The sequence below is a fragment of the Danio aesculapii genome, chromosome 17 (assembly GCF_903798145.1).
Source record: "Danio aesculapii chromosome 17, fDanAes4.1, whole genome shotgun sequence".
Lineage (NCBI taxonomy): Eukaryota > Metazoa > Chordata > Actinopteri > Cypriniformes > Danionidae > Danio > Danio aesculapii.
Window position 1 is genome coordinate 29,956,156 of NC_079451.1, and position 24,545 is coordinate 29,980,700.

At 37.7% G+C, this 24,545-nt stretch overlaps 1 protein-coding gene across 7 annotated transcripts in view; it reads right to left on the reverse strand.

Annotated features, from left to right (window-relative positions):
• birc6 (baculoviral IAP repeat containing 6) overlaps nt 1-24,545 on the reverse strand; it is a 165,468-nt gene that overhangs the window by 57,391 nt on the left and 83,532 nt on the right. For all 7 annotated transcript variants that reach the window (XM_056476525.1, XM_056476523.1, XM_056476521.1 and 4 more), the window contains exons 59-65: nt 22,927-23,088; nt 20,462-20,635; nt 14,123-14,319; nt 13,638-13,938; nt 9,153-9,370; nt 3,507-3,671; nt 3,263-3,428 (exon numbers count right to left, since the gene is read on the reverse strand). In XM_056476525.1, the coding sequence (XP_056332500.1) occupies nt 3,263-3,428; nt 3,507-3,671; nt 9,153-9,370; nt 13,638-13,938; nt 14,123-14,319; nt 20,462-20,635; nt 22,927-23,088 (1,383 nt within the window). The remainder of the gene's footprint in view (nt 1-3,262; nt 3,429-3,506; nt 3,672-9,152; nt 9,371-13,637; nt 13,939-14,122; nt 14,320-20,461; nt 20,636-22,926; nt 23,089-24,545) is intronic.

Genomic DNA, 24,545 nt, shown 5'->3' on the forward strand with positions numbered 1-24,545 from the left:
ACACCATTTAATTAAAACATTTCATTTCAGTTAGCTTTTAGCAATAAAACAAACAAAGGGTTACATTAAATTTGAATTTACAATTTGTAAACATCCACATCATTCTCCCTTCTCATATAGAATGGTGGGCCAAATCAAAGGTTACCATGGGCCAATTTTGGGGTCCTAATTTGGGCAACACTGATATGGACTCATATTTTATGTCATTTCTTGATATTTCAAGTAGGTCTCGCCTACATATTACTTTCCTAATTAAAAGGAAATCAAAACCACAGCACAGTTTTAACTGTATAAATTAAATATAGATTAATCACTAGCAAAGTTACAAAGTTTAATTGGTCCAGAGCAGTAAGTGATTTCCCATTGTTTGATTAACAGTATTGGTTACTTTAAAAAGCTAATGCACGGACACAACATACTGATATGTGTGCGCTTTCACAGATATTTGAGTTTTCTCAGTGAGTTTCCTCGCAAAAAGCGTCAGTTACATCTGAAGTACAATATTTTTTGCATGTCTGACCAAGTTTCAGAAGACAATAAAAAAGGCCAATTAATCGCTTGTGCTGTGTCCCAATGAATATAGAATTAGTACGTCCCAAATCGTAGTATGTTGAAAAGAGTATGCTAAATGTTCCCGGATGATTTACTATTTCTGGTAAAAATTTGAAGTGTAGAAGCGTCCATACTCTAACTGCTGATATTGTCCACAATACATTGCACGTTAGACATGAATTTGATTAGAACTACAAACGCGGGTGAACGTGTAAAACTACAAACATGGTGGACACGCGAGACCAACCGTCAAGTAGAGAGGCTTCAGTAAAGATGTTTGCATGATTGTTCATTAATATCTAGCCCACTGGAAAATATTTAAGTTGCGCTTTCAGTCTTCTATTTCACCTGCAACAATAACGTGAAATTATGTTTGGATATTAAGGTCTGAATGCATAATTATCCAAAGACCTGAGAAGATTTCTCTGCACGCAAGACTTGTTAATGGCAGATTAACCTGCTGTTGATTCTACAGTCAGGTAGGTAATTACATATGAAAGAAATGTTGATGACTGACAGGGCTTGTAACTAAGCAACATAACGATCTGTTAACGAGGAAGTAGTATGTACCAAACTTGCATACTCTTCTGTTACACACTCAAAAGTATATTCATACTTTTAGAGCGTAGTATAAGTTTGCGAATTGGGACGCAGCATTGGACTATGTGGTGACTTAACTAGTGTGTGGTCATGAAACGGTATGTAAAGACCAAATGTAGTTCTGTTTTTCTGCACATCAATTAAAATATCTTTTTTTCCCCAATTAATCTTTGCATAAAATGTGTCCCAAGCACAGGTGCTATTTTATACACCAACTATAAACGTTCATTCCAGATAATTCAGTGATGATTAAATTTTTTATAACACAGTAATGATAATAAAAATTAATGATACTGTGTACTTGAAAAGACTTAAAACTGCTGCAGAACTGATATGACACCAGTACTTTACCCTATTATACACTCATTAAATGACTTTTTGCTGCTTGTTCAAACTACTTATTTAATGTGAATAAAAACAACACAGTTCTTATGTTTTTTTCTGGCACAACTTCATTGTTTCATGTTCAATCCACTTAAATGCGTAAAAACTAATAAGTTAACTTAATTATTTCATGTTATCCTAACAGAAATTGACTGTGTGGTATCCAGCCTTTTTTGCAGTGTACATTTCAGTATTGTCTTTACATCAGTGCTCTAATAGATTCTAGTAGTCTTGAACACCTTGATTCGTTGGATCAGCTCTGTTTGATTATGGTTGGAGCAAAACTGTGCAGAGCCTCGGCTCCCCAGGAATTGAGTTTGAGACCAATGCTTTACATGCATAGTGGAGACAGTAAATCTGACTACCTTCTTATTTTTTCCATTGTTTTCTCAAATAATTCCACTACTTCCTTTTAAGATCTTAATCAAATTGTAAACATATTGATCTCAATTACATTAGTCTTTAAATCGAAACCTATCACTGAAAAAAGTTGTTATACTACAGTCCAATTTTCTTTCCAATCACAATCGTCGACTCATAATTCTTGATCTTTTTACAGCAAAAAAGTAATATTGTGACATTAACCCACAGTATTGTCATCAGAACTTCATGCAAAAATATGCAAAAGAGGTGATGAAAAGCAGAGAGGAGGAGGTTTGACGACCTCCCCTGAGAAACAGAAAAGAAAGAGCCTAATAATCTTTGAGAGAAAACATTAAATTAACAGACCGGATGGGGAGCAAGAGAAAAGCTGTGTTTGGACTGACTGGTGGAACCTGTGTGAGCCACAACCGACCTCACTTCCTCATTGAAAATAAGTGTGCTTGTGGCTGTCCATATACACAAAGAGCTCTATACTGTAATCTTGTACTCTTTGTTATTTGCCCCTTGGCTGTTTCTTAATGCTTTTTGGAAACAGTAGTCCATCTCTTCACTCTCCCGTTTATCAGGTGGATGGGGCGTTTTTACAGCAAGGGTGATCCGAGACACTCATTTCCTGTTTCACTGCCACAGAGACAGCTAAGGATCTCAGGGCACAAAACACACACTCTGTGTGTGTGTGTGTGTGTGTACATTCTCTCTCTCGCTAAAGCTTTTATTGGCTCTGTTGTTCAAGGGATTGACCAACTGCTGCTCCCCCTGCTGGCTGTGTCTGCTTGGAGAGCAAACGTGCGTGTGTGTGTTCTTGATTTGAGTCACACACACTATGCCAATGTAGGGTTGAAACCTCCAGCTGATATCTAGAGCTAATTACTACACTTTTATCTGCGCTTATTTAATTAAGCCGGAGAGAAATAAACACTCACAGTGTGTACACACACACACACACACACACACTGAATGCACAACACAGACACACACCGATGTCTGGCTCTCTAAACCAACAAAGCAGTGTTTGTTCACGGCTCTAATTACAATGGAAGTACTGAGTTTTATGGAGTTCATATTAATTGAGATACAAACTTTGCATACAAAGTTAAAATTTGAAAAGTGTTCTTCACAATAATAACAATAACACAAATAACACCATGATGCAAACATTGCAAAGACATTTTCACTGCCCTCTTCAAATCTAGCGACAAATCCAAGATGAAAAAAACACATTTCTCTTTAGACAGAACCACAAATTCAAAGTGCCTATAGAAATCTTCCTGAGCCACCTTGTAAGTGCAGTTCTGCAAAAAGCCAAGCACAGAATACATTTCACATGTGGCACATGCCCTACCTGAGTCATTGCGCAAGTATGAAGACATGGCGGGGATCAGACAGGACTGGCTGAGCAGTTCCTGCAGGACAGATGGCAGCAGTGAGCTGCTGTGACCTCTGACCTCTCCTGAGAGGGTCTCACCAGATCCCACGCAGCCTGAAGGGTTGATATAGCTGGCCAAAACCTAACACAGAATATACCATCACACACTCAAGCACGTGAAAATTTGAACCTTAATTGCATTATTTTCACATACACACACCTGTAAGAGGCAGGTGACATGCTCTTCCTCCAGACGTTGTTTGGTCAGAGCCTGCTCTACATCCCAGCCAGATGCTGTTGAGCCCGTCCCAAAGCCTGTTCCTTTGGCCCAATACAGCTGCTGTTCCTCTGTAGTACCACCAACATGCCCACTGGAGACCTGCGGCTGCAGCACAAACACAAACTCAGCTGTAGATTTGACAATGTGGATGCTGTTCACACACAAGCTGTGTCAAACAAATGACAAGTGGGTGAGGGAAACATCTTCCCATTTACACCTAGTGTTTTAATAAATTTAAGATAAATTAAAAATAATTCAAACAATAATATTTTAAAACACTACTACAAATTCAAAATACATTTTTTAATTGTAATTTTTTCCTGCAATAAAAAAACTAAAAAAAAAAAAACAGTTTTCAGCAGCCATTGCTAGAATAACCATACAACATATTAAACTTCTATAAAACTAATAATTTAAAAATAAAATGTTACAGCATTTATTTAAAGATGAAACTAGATGTGCCTTTACTGTCACTTTTGAACAATAGTTGATGAATATTGTTTTTTTTCTCGAATGAGATTTAAGTTTCTAGTCATTTTCTTCCACACGCACCTTTTTCTCACTCTGCCGTTTGATAGTAATCGTTCCAGACATGACATCCTGCCGAAATTTACTGCTTGCTTTAAAGACTGACAGCATGTCACAACATTATGAGGAGAAACAATGAGGTCAGTAGCTGCGCATCAGCTGAAAAATATGAATTACCAAAACCAGCTGTCGTTGCACAGTCTATACTTTACTTCGGAATCGGACTTCGGATTAAATTTAGGGCATATACAGGAATCAGAAACTGAAATTCAATACCTTTTAAGACCTTTTGCAAGACTCTTTATGTACATTCCAACTTCATAACCACTTTAGGTTTAGACCAGTCACATTGGTGACATTTTAACTTACAGTACGTTTACTAAATACTGATTGTAAGAAACTAATCCGAAACTAAAACTTTATTCATATACTGAATAAAAACGATATTCCACCAGGTGGTGCCAATAGAACGGCAGAAATTACAGTGTTTCCTTGGTTACAGCGGTAAACAAAGCAGCGTGATGTCAAATCTAGCAGGATTTTACCAATTTTATAAACTACACTGCAGCTCAATATTCGGAGATTAAATTTAAGCAAACTTTAGCATACAACTATACACCTGTACAATCAAACATACAAAATGTAATACCTTGTAAAATAGCATTTCAAATTTAGAAAATTGTTCGAATGGACTTCCCTTTTGTTATGTTTGTGGCTGTTTTTGCCTCAGTGGCTATGCTTCCATCCAAAAATGCAAATTAACTTTATGCGCCGCAAAACTGGATTATCGCATAAAAGACGTGCGAATAAAGCAGTGTTTCCACCCAATAAGTCTAAGCGAACAAAATCGTCCCTTCCTGATTATCTGCCGCCAAATATCAACAGTAAAACCAGAACTTGCAGTGGTAGAAGAAGCTGCGTGAATCTTTTCTTCATTTAATAAATGACTTGCGCCTCAGAAGGCAATCCTTGGCTGTTGGTGGTTTCCGCTGTTTAGTAGATTTTTACCGTTGATCTGTTTTTATATGGAGTTCTATAGAGTATAAAAACAAATTAAAGTGTGAGTCCATAAATTCACTTGATTTTCTCAGACACATCAAGGTAAGTGCGCAAAGGTCTCTCTCTCTTTCGCACACACAGACACACACACACACAATACTCTAAATAACTCCATATAAAAGCCAGAAACGAAGCTTTTTTGCACTGGAACTGATTATCAGCAGCAGAAATGACACATTAACCTCTTCCCAACAAGGAAAACCCCCAACAATCAAGAATATATAATAATATGGTGTCATGGCTTTGCGATAAAAAAATGTGATTATAATAAGTCAATGGGGCAAAAACAGCCACGCACATAACGAAAGGAAAGTAAATTTGCCCAGTGTTTTGCCAAAGTATTTTCCCAAAATGTGTGCCAAAATAAGATGTCACCAAAAATTATTCCATTTGCTGAAACTCAGAGAAAGTTGTGGCCAAATTAGGACTTAAAATCAACCTAGACTCGATGAAAACATCCCCAACAGCTCACAAAGGGTTACGTTTCTCTATATGAAATTTTGATTTAGCAACTTTTAATACTTTAAGACCCCACAGACACCCTGAAATTAGAAAATGTTATTTCCAAATACTCATTCCATTTTTTATTTTTTGCTAAAATCTTCAGTGGGACAAATGAGTGAAACAAACAAGAGAGTGGAATAAATGCACGTTGACCGCAATGCTTTTCTTCGGCAGAGAGCGAGCGGGTTTAATATTTGCTCTGCCAATACTTCTGCCACCCCAAGGACACCCATTATGATTCTGACAAGCCACTGGCCACCATTCAAATGCTCAGCCCTGAACCCACCCCTCGCCAAACTATAAATCCACACAAACACACACACAGACATACAGTACCGCTCTGCACTGATCATTTATGCCCTTTTTTTCTTAAAGATTAGAATTTAAAAAATTGATTTTAATAAAACATGTCTGTGAGGGCCGAATATTGATTTTTATAAAAGTCATTTGCTTTGGTATTGGGAGTCTGATGATGATGGCAGTTTTTTTCATTATATTCTCATTATGATTGTGCCGTAGTTGTCCTTTCATTTCAGTCTAGTGAAGCTCCTCATAATCATGTAATGACTAAAAGAGCTGTCCGAATCTTCTCTATATGTTCCCTTTTAATGGTACTACACTACACCTGAATGAGCGCTTGTTCTCTCTCTCACACACACACCTCTTCTCATTAAGTCAAGGGCTCTGAATAAAGAGCCCTTCAGCAGTCTGTAAAGACCGGCTACCACAGTCATTAATAAAATGACATGTTTCAGTCTGAGAGACCAAAACATCTCCATTAGGGTCTTTAGAGGAGTGTCTTTTGCTTCTCATGCTCGCAAATTACCTGAACACGGCTGCTAAAAGGCTTCCAGACCATTTTTTTAATCATTTTAGTTTTCCCTGAAGTCTACTTCTTTTAATTTAACTCTGAATCATTCAACCAGATCTGTCAGATTGTCGATGAATTATTCAGAACAGATCTGTGAACTCAACGAACCGACTCAACGAAAAGATTTAACTCAAAAGAAAAACTCATTCACAAATCAGGCATTGCCATTTCTCTCATGTAGTTGAAAGGGAGAAGCAATGCAAGTAATGACTCCAGTGCAGTCTGTTCTTTTGCGCAATGCCATCATATGAATTCTCAAACTGCTTTCATGACACCTTCTACTGCTTTTGCTCAATAGTTAAAAGTTTCCACTACTCATTTGTAGATATATGGGAAAGATAAAGATCAAAAACAAATAATACTGTTCAAATGTTTGAGGTCAGTATGATTCTTTTGCTGTTGTTGAAAGACATCAAAACTATCCCAAAAAATATGAATTAATTATTTCAAATATATACATCCCAAATAGGGATGCAAAGATTATAGATTTTGGTTTTATGATTATAGTCTGAAGAATAATCTCGGTTGCACAATTATTATGCATTCATTAATTTCAAAACACTTCTAGTTTAGAAAATCACATGAAAACTCCTTATATTTTAAAGTGTTATTTATTGCTGCTCAATAACCATTCAATAGAATGCAAAATAATATTTAAAAAACAAACAATAGTTTGTAAATAAAATAAGTGAAAAAGGTTTTGGCATTTAAACATAAGTAATAAAAAAATGCATTTGTCTAATGTAAATCTAAGCTATTAGCTACACATTTCCCATATAAAGAGAACAAATGTAGTCAAAGGCTGCTGAACCTCTGTCTGAAAGGCACGTTTGATCAACTATTTTACAAAATTGTTTGGTATTTTTCATTTCGTATTTTTTTTCTCTTTGGAGTAGAAATGTGCATATTCCATACAAAGTATGAAGCAGATTATTCCAGTACTTGTCACGTGACTTGCGGTGAGCTCGCAGTATTCTTTTAACTAATACGCCTGGAAAGCGTGAGTGCGTCGCTCCCAATATGCATGAGCAAGCCGTGTGCCTCCATTGGAAATAACTAACTTACTCACGCAAATGTCGCAATATGTTAACGGCCCTAAGATGATAGCCTCAGCCATAGTTAATCCAGTGTGTGTGGGTATTAGTCTCTGTGTACAAGCTTGGAACTTCAAACTAGAGCACAGTTGGCATAACTTCATTTAGTTGCAGCAGTTTTGTTCCGTGCAGAATCACAGTGTTGAGAAGCCTTTACGATTAGTTAACCGTGACAAATTAAAGCGCAGTTAGTAGTGAAATCGGTTAATCGTTGCATCCCTAGTCACAAATGCTTTTTACTTTGAATAAATTATGCTCATCTGATATTTTTACTCATCAAAATGAATTTTCTCAGTTTCTGCAAATTGAGACTGTGGTAACATTTTTAAAATAATGGTCTATTAGTTCATGTATTTACGAACAATAACAAACTATTAGTAATACATTTATTACTGCATTTATTCATGTTTGTTAGTTTTAGTTAAGTTAAATAACGTTAATTCATGTTAACTCACTGTGGATTGACTACAGTTAACAAGTGCAACTTTGGATTTTAATAACGCATTAGTTAATGTTAAATTATAATTAATAAATACTTTACAAGAATAGTCAAAGTGTTACCAAAACAGTTTTAACATTAGCTATGTTTTCATTCACCTATTTTATGAGCATTTAAAGACATTTAAAACCCTGAATAGTCATGTCATCATCTCACAGCTAGATTTTTTCAGGCAGCGGTAAACTTCTGATGAAAGGTCTGGTGTGACTTTTTAAAAAAATGTATAATGTTCCTTTTAGAGTATCGATCATAATGTAATTAAAATACAAACAGCTAAATAAACTTAAGCATTCATTTAGTTGTTCAAGCAAAAAGCGAGATGATAGACCATGTAAACTCTAGTGCCATCAGTGGCAGAATTCTACGACAGAAACTCTATTGAAAATACTAGGGTAAAATAAATGTTCATATTTTGAATGCAGTGCTTCTTGTCCGGTCTAAGACCCACTTTCTGAGATCACTGAGATCATATATCTATCAGACAGTGAAGATCACTGATTTTTAAAGAAAACAGATCTTAAAGGTGGCGATTTTTTTGCAATGGAAAGACAGTTTACTGGAAGCCGTTGGGTTGGCTGTCTGAAAATGAAAAGGTTGTGTGCGTATACCCCATTGGATAACAAGACTAACCAGTGGACTGATCTCATCTCACACCATCTGAAATGCTCTTTTAATAATTCTGCAACCACCCAAGTCCATCTTTATAAAATAATTTAGCTTTATATGATGGTTTTCCCAAATAAGACACCTCGCTCTGAACACAAGATAATATAGTTTGTCATTGTTTGTTTCCTTATAGTAATGGCTGCTGAAAATTTACCTCTGCTAACACAGGAATCCATTTTAAAATATATTAAAATAAATTTCCACCCAAACTTCTCCAAACCCTGTGAATTCAGTCATTATTTGGTTTGCTAAACACTGAATGTTTTAACACGCGAGTTCACATGCTAATGTTCTCATTGCTGTCACAAACATGCAGATTTTTGTGGGCTGAATGACAGGTAAACAGTGTGTGGGTTAACACTGACCTCACTGGAGTTGGCACTGCCGCTGGGCACTCTGGGAGCATGATGGCTGAGGGCAGACAGGCAGGCCAAGATGAGGTGGATGGCACCGATCTCCAGTGCCATGCGTCTCAGCAGCAGCCCATCATCCGTGGTGAGGGGAGTGGAGCTGAACAAGGAACGGAGCACGTGGAAGGGCAACGTGGGCAGAACGTTAGCAGAGGGAGACTGTAGGATGTGACCTTGAGGAAGAATGACAGATGAATAGAATGAGAAATTGTCTCTCTAGATGAGAGTGTCTTCAACATTTAGAGCAAGAAAAACCCAGGGTTCCTACTTTAAGACAAATGTCAAAATCACAGACTTTTCCTCACTAAAAAGAGTTTAGTTTAGTTTCACTGACTATATAACTGCAGGTTAACTATGCTTACATATAATAACTGTTAAAAGCTATTAGTTACTAGTTAATTAAAGTTATTAGTAACTAATAACATTAAGGTGACTAATAACCTTAACTTTTCTGAACTTGATTGTAACGCAATTGGGAAAAGTGCTGTACAAAAACTTGAACTGAATAAAAAGCTGAATTTCTATAACAGATATCCTGCCACACAGTATAAAATGCTCCATTTATTTATGCTTTTGAATTGCATCATGGGATTTTAATCTTGAAGAACAAAGATGTGTAATTTTGTGTATTTTGAGAGGAGAACAATACAAGAAACACTGTTAATATTGTCACAAATTATGATAAAATCACCCTCAAAATCAGCCATTTTAGGCTCTAAAAATCCTGACATTTTGTACAAAATCTAGGAGGGACTGTTTGAGCCCTGAGCAGAGAGTATTTTAAGAGGTACAGATTGGTCGCTGCATTTGGTCGTCTGTTGCCAAGTGGGAAACGGATTAAAATGGCAGTGAAAAATAGGGTAACATTTACTTTGATAATCAGTTTGAGTATTAGTAGACTGTCTGCTTAATATCTGTTGATACTGCTCCTTCAACAGACATTTAACTGACTATAAGAAACCTTGCAAGTACATGTCAACTTTCACTAACCCTAACCCAACCTAACAGTCTACTTATAATCTAATGAGAATTTGTTGGCATGTAGATGCAATCAAACAAACGGACCATCAAAATAAAGTGACCAAAAATAGCTTAACCATAACAACAAGCAAAACATGATAAAAAAAAAAATATATATTAAAAAAAAAAAAAAAAAACATCACACAGTAATAAATGGGAAGTACAATTTAAATTGATAAGCAAAAATAGCCTCATATTCCATGACTTGGACAAAACAAAAATACAATTCCCTGACTTTCAATGTCTGGAATAGACTTTTTAGAAATCCATGATATTCCAGAAAATCCCATGACCTTGGGAACCCTGGAAACTGTTCTTTTAAATAACACACTTAACCAATCCACCAACACATCAAACGATCAGCTGACCAATCAACAGTTTAGACTGACAGAAATACACATTGGGCAGCCAATCCAGGCTCAATTAAACCAATCGATGAAGCAACCATGTAGTAATCCAATCAATGTTTCCCGTAGGGGAGATGCAGAGAAGCATGTGTATCTGCCTGCAGGGTGTGAATGTATAATAGCCATTAGAGTAGTCTGATTCTCAGCTGAAGCTCTATGTTGAGATGGGAGAGGTTTTCCTAAAAGCCTGATGCAATTGTGTTAGTTTAAGATGAAGTCTCAGGCCCCTCCACGTGAGCAGCAGCTCTATTTCCTAACTCTACGATTGATGCAACCTGTGAAACAAACACTCATAAATGATACTGATATCTTCTTCATGGTCAGTACCTCTCATTTAACAGCCACTCTCAAGAATCACACAAAAAGCATCCCTCATTTGAGGTGTCAAAGTATCTTGGTTAATGCTAAAAGGGTAGTTTCATATCAGCTTACTGCTAAGCTACTGACTAACAGCACAGAGGTTTGAGCTGTGGTGAACACTCATTAGTAAAATTGATTCTGCATTGATTCTCTATCATCTCGGGAATCGACACTGAGCTTATTTGACCAGCAGATGGCACACTATAAAGGCTTGTGCATTTGGGCGAGTCATGCAAGTTGGCTTTTATGTCACAAGATTAAATGTAAACACAATACAATAAACACTTGTTATGTGCTTAAATCTTTCCTAACTTCATTAATAATGATTTTAGGTTCTAGTAGTATTTGTAAGGAACTGGATGCAAGCAGAGTATAGCTGTTTGTAAGGCATACGGTGCCATCTACTGTTAAAAACTAAGCTCAGAATTAATTCAAGAGAGAATAGCGATTCATACTGAAACTAAAAATCGATCTTTAAATGATTTTTCACCTCAGCATTAACAGAGGTAGTGAAATAGTTAAATTGTTAACTTTTATTATTGTGTTTACAATTGTTTAAAATGTTTCTATAACACATTACAGTGTTTCCTCTAGGATTGTTTCTAGCTGTGGCGGCAGGCCTTTTTTAAAACAGATCTACCAACTACCTATGGCGTTATTTCCATAACAAATGTCATGAGTGCAGTATTACAAGTCGAGATCGCATTCATGTAATACACAACAAATGCACTATATAAATACACATTACATTACTATGAGCATGTGATCCTCTTTGCTTGCGCGCCGATTTTCTGTTCATGAAAAAAACTTCTTGCACGCCCTCGAATATACGCTGCTCAAGCGCAGATCTTTTTGTGCGCTCTCAAATAAACACTGCAGATGTGCGATTTAGTGCGTTTATGTAACATGTCTCAGACATTTATAAGATTTGCAAGGAATATTTATGAATGTCTCTAATAGACCTACAGAGCGACATTAATGTGTCCTGAAGTAAAGTGAAACGGCTATAAACTCCAGCAAGAAAAAGTCACAATATGCAGAACCATTATGGAAACCGTTCATCATAACTGAAAGCTACGTCGTGTTTGCTAGCCTCACGCACCTGTCAGTCGGTCAGTCAGCATGTAACCTTTAAGGGTTAAACAAATAGCGCACAGCACCGCTCTGGTTAAAGAAAGGTTCGCGCTGTAATAAATTCACCTTATCTTTTAATACGTTTTGGTGCGATTATAACCCGCTATTTTAAAAAAAGACAATGTTTTAAATGAAAAGCTGTAATGTTGCCATGTCAGGATGAATTTTGGGGTGGCACCCCGCCACGGAGGAATAAATGTAGCAGAAACCATGCATTAGCATGTGCCATTTTGGTTTACAAAAAAAAATAAAACAACTGTTGTCAACATCACTAACAATAATAAACTTGAGGGCCAATCAATGATTTCTGAAGGATCTTGTCACACTTAAGTCTAAAGAAGGAACTGGTCACACTTTATTTTGATGGCCCGTTTGTTGAATTTAGTTACATTGCATCTACATCAAGTCAAGTCAGCTTTTATTGTCATTTCAACAATATACAGTGCAGTACACACTGAAATGAAACAATGTTCCTCCAGGACCAAGGTGCTACATCAAACAACATAAACTGACAACACAAGACTGTGCAGGACTCTACTATAAAAAACTAGAGAATGAAATAAAATAAACTAAAATAAAAAATGAATAAAATAGGAGTAGGAATAAGAGCGCATGCCAACTAATTCTCATTAGATTATAAGTAGACTGTTAGTTTGGGGTTAGTGTAAGTTGACATGTACTTGCAAAGTTTCTTATAGTCAGTTAAATGTCTGTTGAAGTCTACTAATACTCAAATAGACCATCAAAATAAAGTATTACCAAGGAACTTTACACAGCTTTTACATCACAGGAACGCCCTCCAAAATAAGTATTAAAATAATATAGCAGTAACACTTAAATTGTTAGTTCACGCAAAACTGAAAACTCATCATTTACTCTCCCTTCACTTGTCACAAACCTGTTTGATTTGCTTTCTTTTGTTAAACAAAAAAAAGATATTTAGACAAAATGGTCACCAAAGATAGTATTTGTTTTTCCTACAATGGATGTCAATGGTTACCGGTTTCCAACATTGTTCAAAAGTATCTTTTTTGTGTTCAACAGGGGGGGGGAAAGAAACTTAAGCATGTATGGAGTATTTGAGTCATGAGTATTTTCCTTTTTGGGTAAATACATTACTGTTTTTCATCAAATAATGAGCATACAAAACCTTTTTTTCAAAGATAAAAACTTTGAGAGGAATAAGCAACAGCCTGTTTAATATGAGGGCTGAGTCTGAAAGGTCTCTGAGACGGTGACTGAAACGGTAGATGGCGGGCACAGATATGCAGGAGATGCTGATGGGGGAATCAAAAAACAGTGTTCCACATCAGTCTGCTCTGTTTCAATCAATAACCTCTCTCTCAAGCACGCACACACACACAGACACAAACAGGGCTAATGGATATGCGAACAACGCAGGCTGAATATGAAATAGGCATCTATTCCCCCCAAAAAATCTGGATTCACTAAGAATATTGATTTCTAAAGTGTAAACAAATTTCAGAAGTAGTTCTTCTTATACTTGAGGGGTACTTACTTCCTTCTCCATCGTCCGTGACGCCCAACACCAGTCTGAGCAGACATTGTGCATGCTTCCTCTCCTTCAGCAAAACCTCTGCATATCCTGGCAATCGCAGGAAAAGGCCGAATGCCGCCAGCGAATGGGCAGGTATGGGTGACATGGTCTGCACGGAGGATTTGATGGGTGGAGGCTCGGCCGCGATGGTCTCGGGTGCCTCATAAACAAGCTCCCCGGATTGTTCAATAGTGACCCACTCGAACTGGTCGCTGTCCTTGGGCTTCTCCTGCGTGGTGGATGGCACCACTGGGGCGCTGACCTGCACAGAACGATCCGGACGAACTGGCTCAGAGGACACGCAAATGAACAGAAATGCTGACTAACCTCAGGTTACGGTCACCGAGCGAGTGGCTTATGAAGCAGAAATGAAGTGAAACTACATAAAATTACCTACGCGGTAGAATATAATTTTGCACAGAGAGCAAGCTTGCAGATATACTGACCTGCTGGATGACATCGGGGTACAGCATTGGAAGTCTCTCTGCAATCAGCGCCAAGCCGCCCATACCAGCGAACACCTGCAACGGGGACTGGATGGGACTGGTCTCCAGGAGGCTGTCATCCACCGCAGCATCCAAACCCTCATCACCCGGGGTCATCGGTTCATCGTCAGGACAGCCGCTTAGCATCTCGCAGTGATCTACAGGATGAGGGAAGCACAGAAATGCATCATTCAATCTGGCGTCAATAAAATCTCATAACGTCTAGCTGTAAATAAAGTGGTCTCAATTGTTCCCATCATAAACCACGATGTCCAAAGCAGGGCAGTACTGCACAAGAGCTCATTTCTGTTCCCATATATCACATTATTCCTCTAAATCAGGTTTTCATTTACTGAGATTGAGGATCGATGTGAGGGAATAAGGAGAAAGTTGCAGGAGATATTGGCTGTTAAGGGTTTCTGAATGCACAGACAGAATTGTAATAAAACAACAGTGCTCTAATATAAACACGAAGCAGATTTATAGAGTTTACAGCTGACATAACGGCCCTGTTTACATCTGGTATTAATATGCTCTTTTGGCGATCTGATCACAAATGGTGAGCTGAGATGTGTCACAGTTTCCACCCTGTGTGTTTGGATTTTATCAAGACCTTACCCTTTGTTTTTACTTATAGCCTGTTTATGTGTATAGTTAAGTATCGTATAGTATATAATAGTTACACATAGGTTTTTTTATAATAGCTCTTATGTCCAGTGTTGTGTTTGTATTTATGATTCATTTATGTAGCACCGTTGTCCTGCGAGACACGTCATTCTGTTCCTCTGTATGTCCACACATGTAGCGTAACGACAATAAAGCTCAACTTATCATGCTCTACTTTTGCACATTGAAATGCACAAATAATACTGAATGAATAAAACCCATGTTATATCACTAATGAGCAAGCAGGAAAACAGGATGATGATGGTCTCAATGCATTCATAAAATTTATTACCTTATGATTTCCACATAAATTATTAAAACAATTTTTTTTTTTATAAAAAAAATAAAAAAATAAATAAATCACCATACTTCATTTATACCAAGGGTGCCCAAACAGTCCTGGAAGGCCGGTGTCCTGCATATATTAACTCAAACCCCAATTAGACACACCTGAACCCATTGAGGCATCGCTGCAGCCTGGAGACCTCGAAGTGGGAGGGATTACACCACAAGTAGGCTGGATGACCTCCAATGGCATGTTTCCACTCAGTGGTATGGTACGGCACAGGTTAATACGCTTTTATGCCCGTTTCCACTGTCATAAGGTACCAAAAAGCAAACAGTACCACTTTTTGGGTACCCTTTTACCTAGCACAACAAAACGTCACCTTAATGAACAGCCACAAAGCAAAGAAGATAAACCTGCTGTTGTTTACGAGGCCGTCTAAAGAGCGAGCGGTTTCACTTTCCCAAGATAGCTCGCGATCGCTCACCATACGTCTATATTTGAAATAACAAACTTGAGCTGATGATAATAACGTCTGCGCAATTATTAAATTGCTTCTGACTAAATTGCTTTCCTTTCAGAAACAAACGCGAGTGTGAAGCGTGAAAAAACAAAGGAGGAACCCGAAAAAACAAAGAGCAAATGATTCTTTCAGCAACCTAAAACATGAACAAACTGCCATGTTTAACTATTATCATCTCCTTTTGGACTATCATGAAATCAGAATGACGGAAATACTTTTTAACAAGAGGTTACATGTGCTGGTAAAGAATAAAGATGAGAGATTTGTACTGAATGTATATATTTCATATTATTTATGAACCTAAACAAGGCCTAAATGTAAGTTTTGGGTATTTTTTATTTGTAATTGGTAACATTTTAGATTTTAGAGATCATAATTCATAAATGTTTTTTTTTATTTTATATAAATCGCTGACGTTAGTGCGCTATTTCACATTATCATTGATCTGCAGCTATAATCAAATTCTGTTCATCGAAAGGTTGATAATAATCATTTATTTATACATATAATACATTTATTTATACAAGTATTTATGTAAATAAAGCATTTGTTAAGGAATGCTTCTCATATGATGTGTGAACTTTAAGCAAGAATGACGTCCACTGTAATTTTGTCGAACACCACACCGACCAAAAGAGTACCTTTGGTACCCTTTGGCAGTGGAGACGCAAACCGGATAAAGGGGACCCATACCGTACTATACCACACAGTAGAAACGGGTCATAAGTGAGAGGGACTTATGCCGCAAGTAGGCTGGGTTTAGGTTTAGTGTAGGTGTAGTAGACAATAATAAAACACAGCAGGTTACTGTGAGGTTGGGTTTAGGGTTGGAGTAGTTCTAGATGATCATAAAACACAAAAGATTGGACTCATGTACAAGACATTAAATAAATGAAAACTCCAGGATGTGTGTACAGCCCACTTGAAGCTTAAGCTAACCAGCCCATTTTGGAGCAGGCTCAGACCTATGTTTTTAACTTTCTTCCTAAACTAGCTAAACAAACTCTTAATCAGCTTACTAGAAACTTCCAGGCAGATGTATTGAAGCAAGCTGGAGCTAAACTCTGCAGGACACTGGGCCTGCAGAACTGAATTTCTATCTAGAAATCCTTGGTCTGTACTCTACTGTCCATTCAAATTAAAGGTATAAAAATCCTTAAGAATATATATATATTTTTTAATTCAATTGAAACTTAATGTTATCAGCTGTATTGTCATTTAAACACACCTTCTCGTAGATGTTAGTCTGCTCGGCACTGCTTTATGAAGGTCAACTACACACAAAGTGTCCCACACTCTGGGAGGGGACAAATATTTACAAATGACTTGTTGATTGAATCTCTAGACGATGTTGAAAGATCTTTTTTTTTTTCAAATTATTATTCCAGTTGGTTGGTTTAGCATCAGAGATCTTTGTGTCTTTGATGTTGAGATCAGTACAAAGAAAGGAAAAGATCAGTGGATGAATGTAAAACTCGAAGCCAAAAACATTGCTGGAGTGATAAACAATAGAAGCTGCACTCCCAAAACAACTGCTATAGTCTGTATTTGATCCTCGTTTTGTAGCAAGTTTCAGATCTACTTTGCAAGCCAGAAGCCCGTGTCCAGGAACAAACTAGTTGCCAACAGGTTCATGGCCATCACTGTAACAAGCAGCAACGGTTCAGAGTACCACCTGTGGTCGGAGTGTCTTCCACAGAGAGATGGCCAGACTCCAGGCAGAGAGAAGAAAATTATCCTGGCTGGTGAGCATCCTTTTCAACTGCTCAACGGAGGGGTGCGAGATGAAAGAGTGCGTAAAAAGAAGCAGAGTTTTGTACGCCAGCAGTGATTTGACACAGCTAAGATGGCCAACCAGCCAAAGGGTGGGGTGAGTCCCTCAGGCACCATCACTAAACTGAAAAATTCGGATGCCAGACTGGACGGGTGCCATCAAACGAGGGCTGCTCCAAGACTCCTTACTGAGCCAAACAAACAAGCGAACGCAGCTTGCTCAGAATAGCTAGTGGAGCGAAGTTAATGAATGCTGCCAGCTCTCACCAGAGGAAAATTCAACAGTTTGAGAGGTCACGGTTCAGTCCCGTAAGACACCATGACACAGCGTGGCAACACTGTGGTGTCAAATCATCTTTTTGTACTCTCCAAAGGCGCAAGACTGCAACACTGTATGTTTACATGGACACCTACAATCCGATTTTAATACAAGACAATACTCTGATTAAGAGTCTACCATGTAAACAGCGATTTTGATTAATTTAGGACAATTAAGGTCATAATTGAACTAAACAAAAATCAGTTTAAGACATGTGGAGTATGCCGACTTTAGTCCATTTATTGAAGTGCAGCACAGACAAGTAAACACCTTAATCATTCTATTACCGTCGTTTAGGATTTTTGCCGTATTTTGCAACAGGATGGTCTATACACACACAGTTGTTTGACACTACTCTTTGCACCTACCGAGTCAGTGAAGGACCACAGACACCTGCATCACAAATGCTGAGTTTTCCTATATGGTGTGTGATATTAAATTCAATTAAAACAACACTCTTTTTGGCAGTTCATACTCACATCCAATATCCAATATCGTTTGTCACGGGGGCATGCATGAAATGTTTCTGAATGAAAGTGAAAGTGCTGAACTGCAGTTAAAGTCAACACATTAAAAATGAAACACCCAAAATTACATGAAACTCTGGAGTAAACTTGGATAGCACAGTGACGCAATGATGTTAATCGAATTATGTGTTAAAACATGTAAAACAAGAGCATGAAAGGAACATTCAAAACGCAACTCATGTAAACACCTTAATCATATTATTGTCTTATTCAGATTAAGGCAAAAAATTTGATTACTGATGTCTATGCAAATGTAGTCATTGTTTCTAGTCTGTATCTGCATGTTGCAACTTTATCCTTGCAACTTAGCAGCAAACAACTACTTTTTAAGGTACACCTTACTACTTCGAGAACTGCTTTAAAGGGCTATATGCATGGCAAGAGTTTTTCAGCCATGAATAAACTTCTAGTGAACAGTTTTTAATTTCATAAAGTTACTTTAACAGCATCGATAATGTAATTTAATTCAAATATAATCTGTTAAATAGACTTAGTCATTTAGTTGTTTAAGAGCAAAACAATATGAAAGGCCGTTTAAACTTAAGTGCCGTCAGGAGCGGTGGGCGAGCGCTGAAACTCTATTGAAAATACTGTGGTAAAATATATTTCCATGTTCTAAAGACATGGCTCAGAACAATGAAATTTAATGCAGTTCTTCTTATAGAGTCTGAGGCCCATTTTATATCATATCTCAATCAGGCAGTGAAGATGATTGATTTTTAAGAAACCTGATCTTAAACAAGGCGATTTTATAATGACAAAGTGTTTGAACTGGCTTATTGGACATCAAAAGTCCCTGGGCATATACCCCATTATTTGTGTCATAGATTTAATAAGGTGATGAAACAATTCCATTGTTCTCCAGCCTCTGGCACCTAGACTGCAGCTCTGCACAAGAAGTTTGGCCAAAGGAGAAATGGTCTTGCCCAACTTGCCCAAGGTTTTTTTTCTTCACTTGGTGAAGTTTGCTCCTCGCCACTGTCGTCACTGGCTTGCTTGATTTTGGACTTGTGGAGCTGCGCATCGATGGATTTGCTCTTCAGTGTTTAGACTTTCAGCAGTAAAAATTAAAACCACGCTGAACTGAACTAAACTGAACTTTAACTCTGAAAACTGGACTGACAGTTTCAATTTCCTAGAACTTCTGTTAGCTGCTTTGACACAATCTACATTGTAAAAGTGCTATAGAAATAAATAAGAATTGAATTTCTTCACAGATTTTGGTTCTTACACCAACATATTTAACCTACTATTAACAGCAACTATGGGATTACCACTGAAAATAACTAGCAAAAACTTTTAAAAAGCTGGTGCACTAAATTCGGAAGTTTAGTGAGAAGATAAATTGTACTAGTTGTCACAAACTGACTAGTCAATTGTCTTGTTGCACATTACTGATTTTTGCTGATAAGACTTGGATTAACCCCAGAGAGGTGGGATTTAATCGCTTGACATTTTGCTGTGGCTGATTAGGACACTAACAGGACACTTTACTGACACAAGTGACATCCAGCCCTCTGTGTTAGCAGAATCACCTGAGCTGACATCGTCAACTTTAGCAGGAACTCTATGTATGCGAGTATGAACACTAGCTCATCTCAACAGGGCCAAATCAATAAAGAGCCTCGGCTATCCGATGGGAAGCCAGCTGTTGTTGTCTGGACAGAGTGGGTTGTTTTGTGTCCCTCAGAAAGCGTGAACACATCACTGACAGAGCAAAGCAAAATCATTTGACATCTGAAGATTCAGAACACTACAGGGGAAATATCTGAAACACACACATGACCAATCAGGCTGTTTTCCCAGGGCTGGCATAAAACGACTTATGTGGCAAAGGGAAGCTACAAACTTTTGGATAAGAGCACAGACTGACTATCACAACAAAATGGCATGAAATCAATTTCTGATGAAATAATGAATGATTCTTGCGGGTCTGTACTTTTTGGAGGATCTAAAACACATAGTAAGACTAGTGTGAATTCATGTCCGGACTGCGGATTCTTATGAGCTGTTTTTTTAAAAAATGATTCTCTGTTTAAGAATTAGGAGAGACCGTTAGTAATGGAATTACAATTAGTAACTGAAGCATTCATAAATTAATCTAAACACATTTAGAACAGTTCTAATATTTATATTTTAGCAGCTAATGATAACCCCGTTCATGACAACCTCTTTTGACGGATTTGCATGTGAGATGTCTCCGTACCTTTCTCAGTGCGGAGCCGTTTGAAGGAGTCAGTCTTGGAGAGGCCAGGGTCTGAGATGACCTTTGACCCCAGTTTGACGGTCAGGTCAATGGAGCGGTATCCCTGAGGAAGTTTACGCTCATACAGCAGAGTCAGCAGCTGGGCCAAGGTCATCTCCGGTGGCAACGGCTGACCTGGAGAGAAAAAGGTTTGAGGCTATATATTAACAGAGATACTTATAGTATTTTTATGTATTAATTACTTTTTCTACTGCAAGTGAGTGAAAAGCTTGAAACAAAATCTAAAAAGTGATTTATATGGAACAAAATTAGAATGTTTTTGTAGGGAATATTTAAAAGGTTTGACATTTGCACTTGCCTGCTCTATTCTGCAAACGGTTATTAGAACACAGCACTAGCCATTTTATAATTTTAATGCGTCACACAGAAAAGGAACAAATTTAAACAATGGTATTACTGTAAACAGTCAGATTTATAGAGTCTAAAATATAGATATATAGTCTCAAATATACTTTATAATCATAATATAATCAAATATACTAGCAATTTTATTGTGATTGTGCAAACCCATTCAAATTGCCATTCTCAGATGTTTTCTTAACTGCTGTTTTCTCTTATTAGGTGGAAAACGAGCAATACATATTTATTCAATGTTATGCCCATATTTTTTTTAAACATTCAAACAAATATTAGGACAGCTTCTGGATGTTAGGGTTTTTGCGATTGTTTTAGAACTTTCGATTCACTTGCTTGCTGTACAAAAAGTATGTTCATGACTACACATAAAAAGAAGAAAGATTTAATAAGAAAATGTCAGTTTGCAACATCAAGCAGTATAACGAGCTGTTTTTAACATCAAAAAATGAATGGAAGTGAATGAGACTGGAAGTCCTAAGCCAAAAAGATTCCAATGGCTGTGCCTGCTCGTATGTCGGGAATAAGATCAATACTGCAGCAAAGGTGTATACGATATCTTTTGTCTTATAATGAAACAATAAAAATAGCTTTGAAATGAGTTTAGAATCACTAAATCACATTCAGTGTCTTTTACTGGATGCTAGAGGCTGTTTTATACTTGACCCACATCGCCTGCCTTGTGCGTAGTCGTGCAGTTATACTTCTGCGTGCGGTTTGTGTTGCTCTGCAATAACACTTCAGAAACACTAGCTGGCAGTAGGCTTTTATGTTCCTCTTTGTCAAGTTTCTTTGGGGGTATTTTGTTTTCTCTGAACGCTACCTTAACATACATGTAGCTAACTCGCTTATTTAGAGGCAGGAACTGGCGGACATGCAACAACTTTAATCAAAAGGTAAACACAAAACAAAAGTTTACATCTGGAGCTCCTTCACAGGACTCGACACTAGTAAACACTCGCTCTATCGGGATCTGGGCTATCAGCACCACCCATACTCATCACAGCTACCAAGCTGACCAATCATAGAGCTTGCGCTACTCATCGTTGCGTCGTGTAGTTACATTTTGAAGGGGTGCGGTGCTGGCCGCAGTACACTTAACAGCCACTTGTGTCGCTAATAACAAGCATTTACAAATTTTGTGATAAAGATTTAGCATAAAGGTTAAAGAGAAATACTACTCGTCATTTTCTCACCTTGAAGTGATTCCAAACCTTTATGAGGTTCTTTCTTATGTTGACCGAAAAAAAGAAGATATTCTAAAGAACGCTGGAAACTATCAACTTCCATAATATTTTCTATTCCCACTAAGCACATCAGTGGCTACAATTTACGTTTCTATCTTCTATTGAGTAAAAAAAATGATGAACCTAAAAAAGGTACGGAAAGGAAAGTGGAAGGGGAGTAAAAGATATCAGTATATAAATTTTTGGGTGAGCTATGACTAAGCATCTTTGACACATTTTCATCTAAATCAGTGTTTCTCAACCAGGTTTCTGGAGGACCACCAACACTGCATGTTTTGGATGTCTTCTTTATTTGCCACACATTACAGCTCTTTCAGTCTCTGAGCTGATGATCTGAATCAGGTGTGTTTGGTTGAGGAGACATGGAATATGTGCAGAGCTGGTGGTCTTCCAGGAACATGGTTGAGAAACACTGGTCTAAATGATACATTCTAATCCTTTTCACTAAATCAAATGCAAAAACTAAATGGCAGATGAGAAAGTGTGTAACTGTGTAAAAACTTTTTCCGTTCTGTATGGTGGATCAGAAATTACACACTTCAAATACTGAACGGCTCTTAAAAGGGGACAAGATGAGACATGGAAGGAAGCTTTGAAATTGACATGCATCATCAGACTCTCTGCTTCTCTGAATAAATGCAGTGAGGTGAAGTGCCAGGCAGATGGGGACAGGCACCGAGGTGACCTCAACGCTCCTCCTCATCTGTATGGAGGAGCGCGGAGAGGAACGCAGAAGAGTACAGAGTGGGCGAGAGGAGCAGACAGAATGTGAACGCGTGACAGAACAAGAGTGCGTGTTTGTACCCGGCAGTAGTTTGTGACAGAGGTGGAAGACAGGCACGCTGATGGTTTTGGCAGACGGATCAACTCCTGAGGAAGCTGCCAGCTTGTCACTGAGAACACGCCCTCGTCTGGATGGGGGACGAGGAGGAGTGGACAAGGCCCTCTTCGACTGAGACTTCAGACCTGGAACACAACATGAAAATGAGACACAGCCTGGGTGCATCACTTCCTAGATCAATAACTACAAAGCTAGCCTGAGTTAACAGTACAGATTGTTGGCCCTTAGGGAACAGTTGTAATACTACATTCTATTGACATTAAGAAAAAAAGGTAATTGCCCACTGAAAACTCCTGCAACAATGCAGATTCTTGTGCAGGTTGCACATTCTTGGTGCATGGTTATACAAGGTAGTTACTATGGTTATTCCGGTGGTCATTAGTTAGTAGGCAGTTTGTTTTATAATATGAATGAATAAATGCAGTTATGGTGTTCTAAGTGGCTGGTTTGTAGTGTGGTAGTTAGGGTTTAGTCAGACCCCCAAGTTTTTTGCGATTCCACGATCGCTGAATCCAACGCAAAATCAACAAAGTGTCACAAATTTTTGCGATCCTGCACTTCATTTAAACGCAAAAAATTTAAATAATCTCATAAAACATCCAATTTTAAAGCATTTAAAGGACACCAATTTTAACTATTTTTAAAATCTTTTGTGTCTCCAGGGCCCAGTTTTTCAAAAGTAATCCACTAGGATTTTGGATAAAGGATTGGATCAAATCTTGAAAATGGGTTTTTCAAAAGAAAAAACAGATTACATTATTGAATTAGATCATGTAATCCAATCTTGGTTTTGATCCGGATCCAACCTTTAGTTTCGTTTTTTCAGTGGTATTTTGATCACTTTGATCCAAAAAAATCTGGATTAAACTGATCCCACCAGAAGGGTGGATTTCATGCCCAAAATGTAATGAAAACTTAAAAAATTTATCAAATAATACTATATTTGGATCATGCAGTATCTTACAAGATATCCTAATTATTCAATAGGTTTTAACTGTATTTGTTCATTGGTCAGACAGTGATTAGGTAGGCTTTACCGTATTCAGCCTTTCAGTACAGGCCTACAGGAAAGCAGAAAGAGTTTGGCCTCATAAAATAATGCCCTAAACAGCTGTCAAAATTGACCAAAAACAATACATTTATTTTTTTATCACTAATTGATATATTCATATATACAAAAAGGAAAATATTTTTGGTTTCTAGAATATTTATAAGTGATGCAAGCAATGATTACAGAATAACCAAAAAAATGCAAAGAATGTCAATCACTGATTTTTAAAATCACTTTCAACAATTGCAAAAAGAGACTGAAAGGGCAGAGAAACAACTGACTCAGACCAAACTGCAGCAAACCAAGGCCAGACTCGAGATCCGCCTCATAAAGACTACGCTCAGTCAAGCTGGTCTCTCCACATCAGATGTGGAAGTCTGAAATTATTGTTGAGTTTTTGACATGGTCTTTTTTTTTTTAATTCAGCACATCTAAATTTTAAACTTATGTCTAATATTCTCAATGGACAGTGTTTGTGTTGTAGGTCTCCGATGAGCGGACTGCTGGAAGAGGATGAGGTGGGGTTTTTCT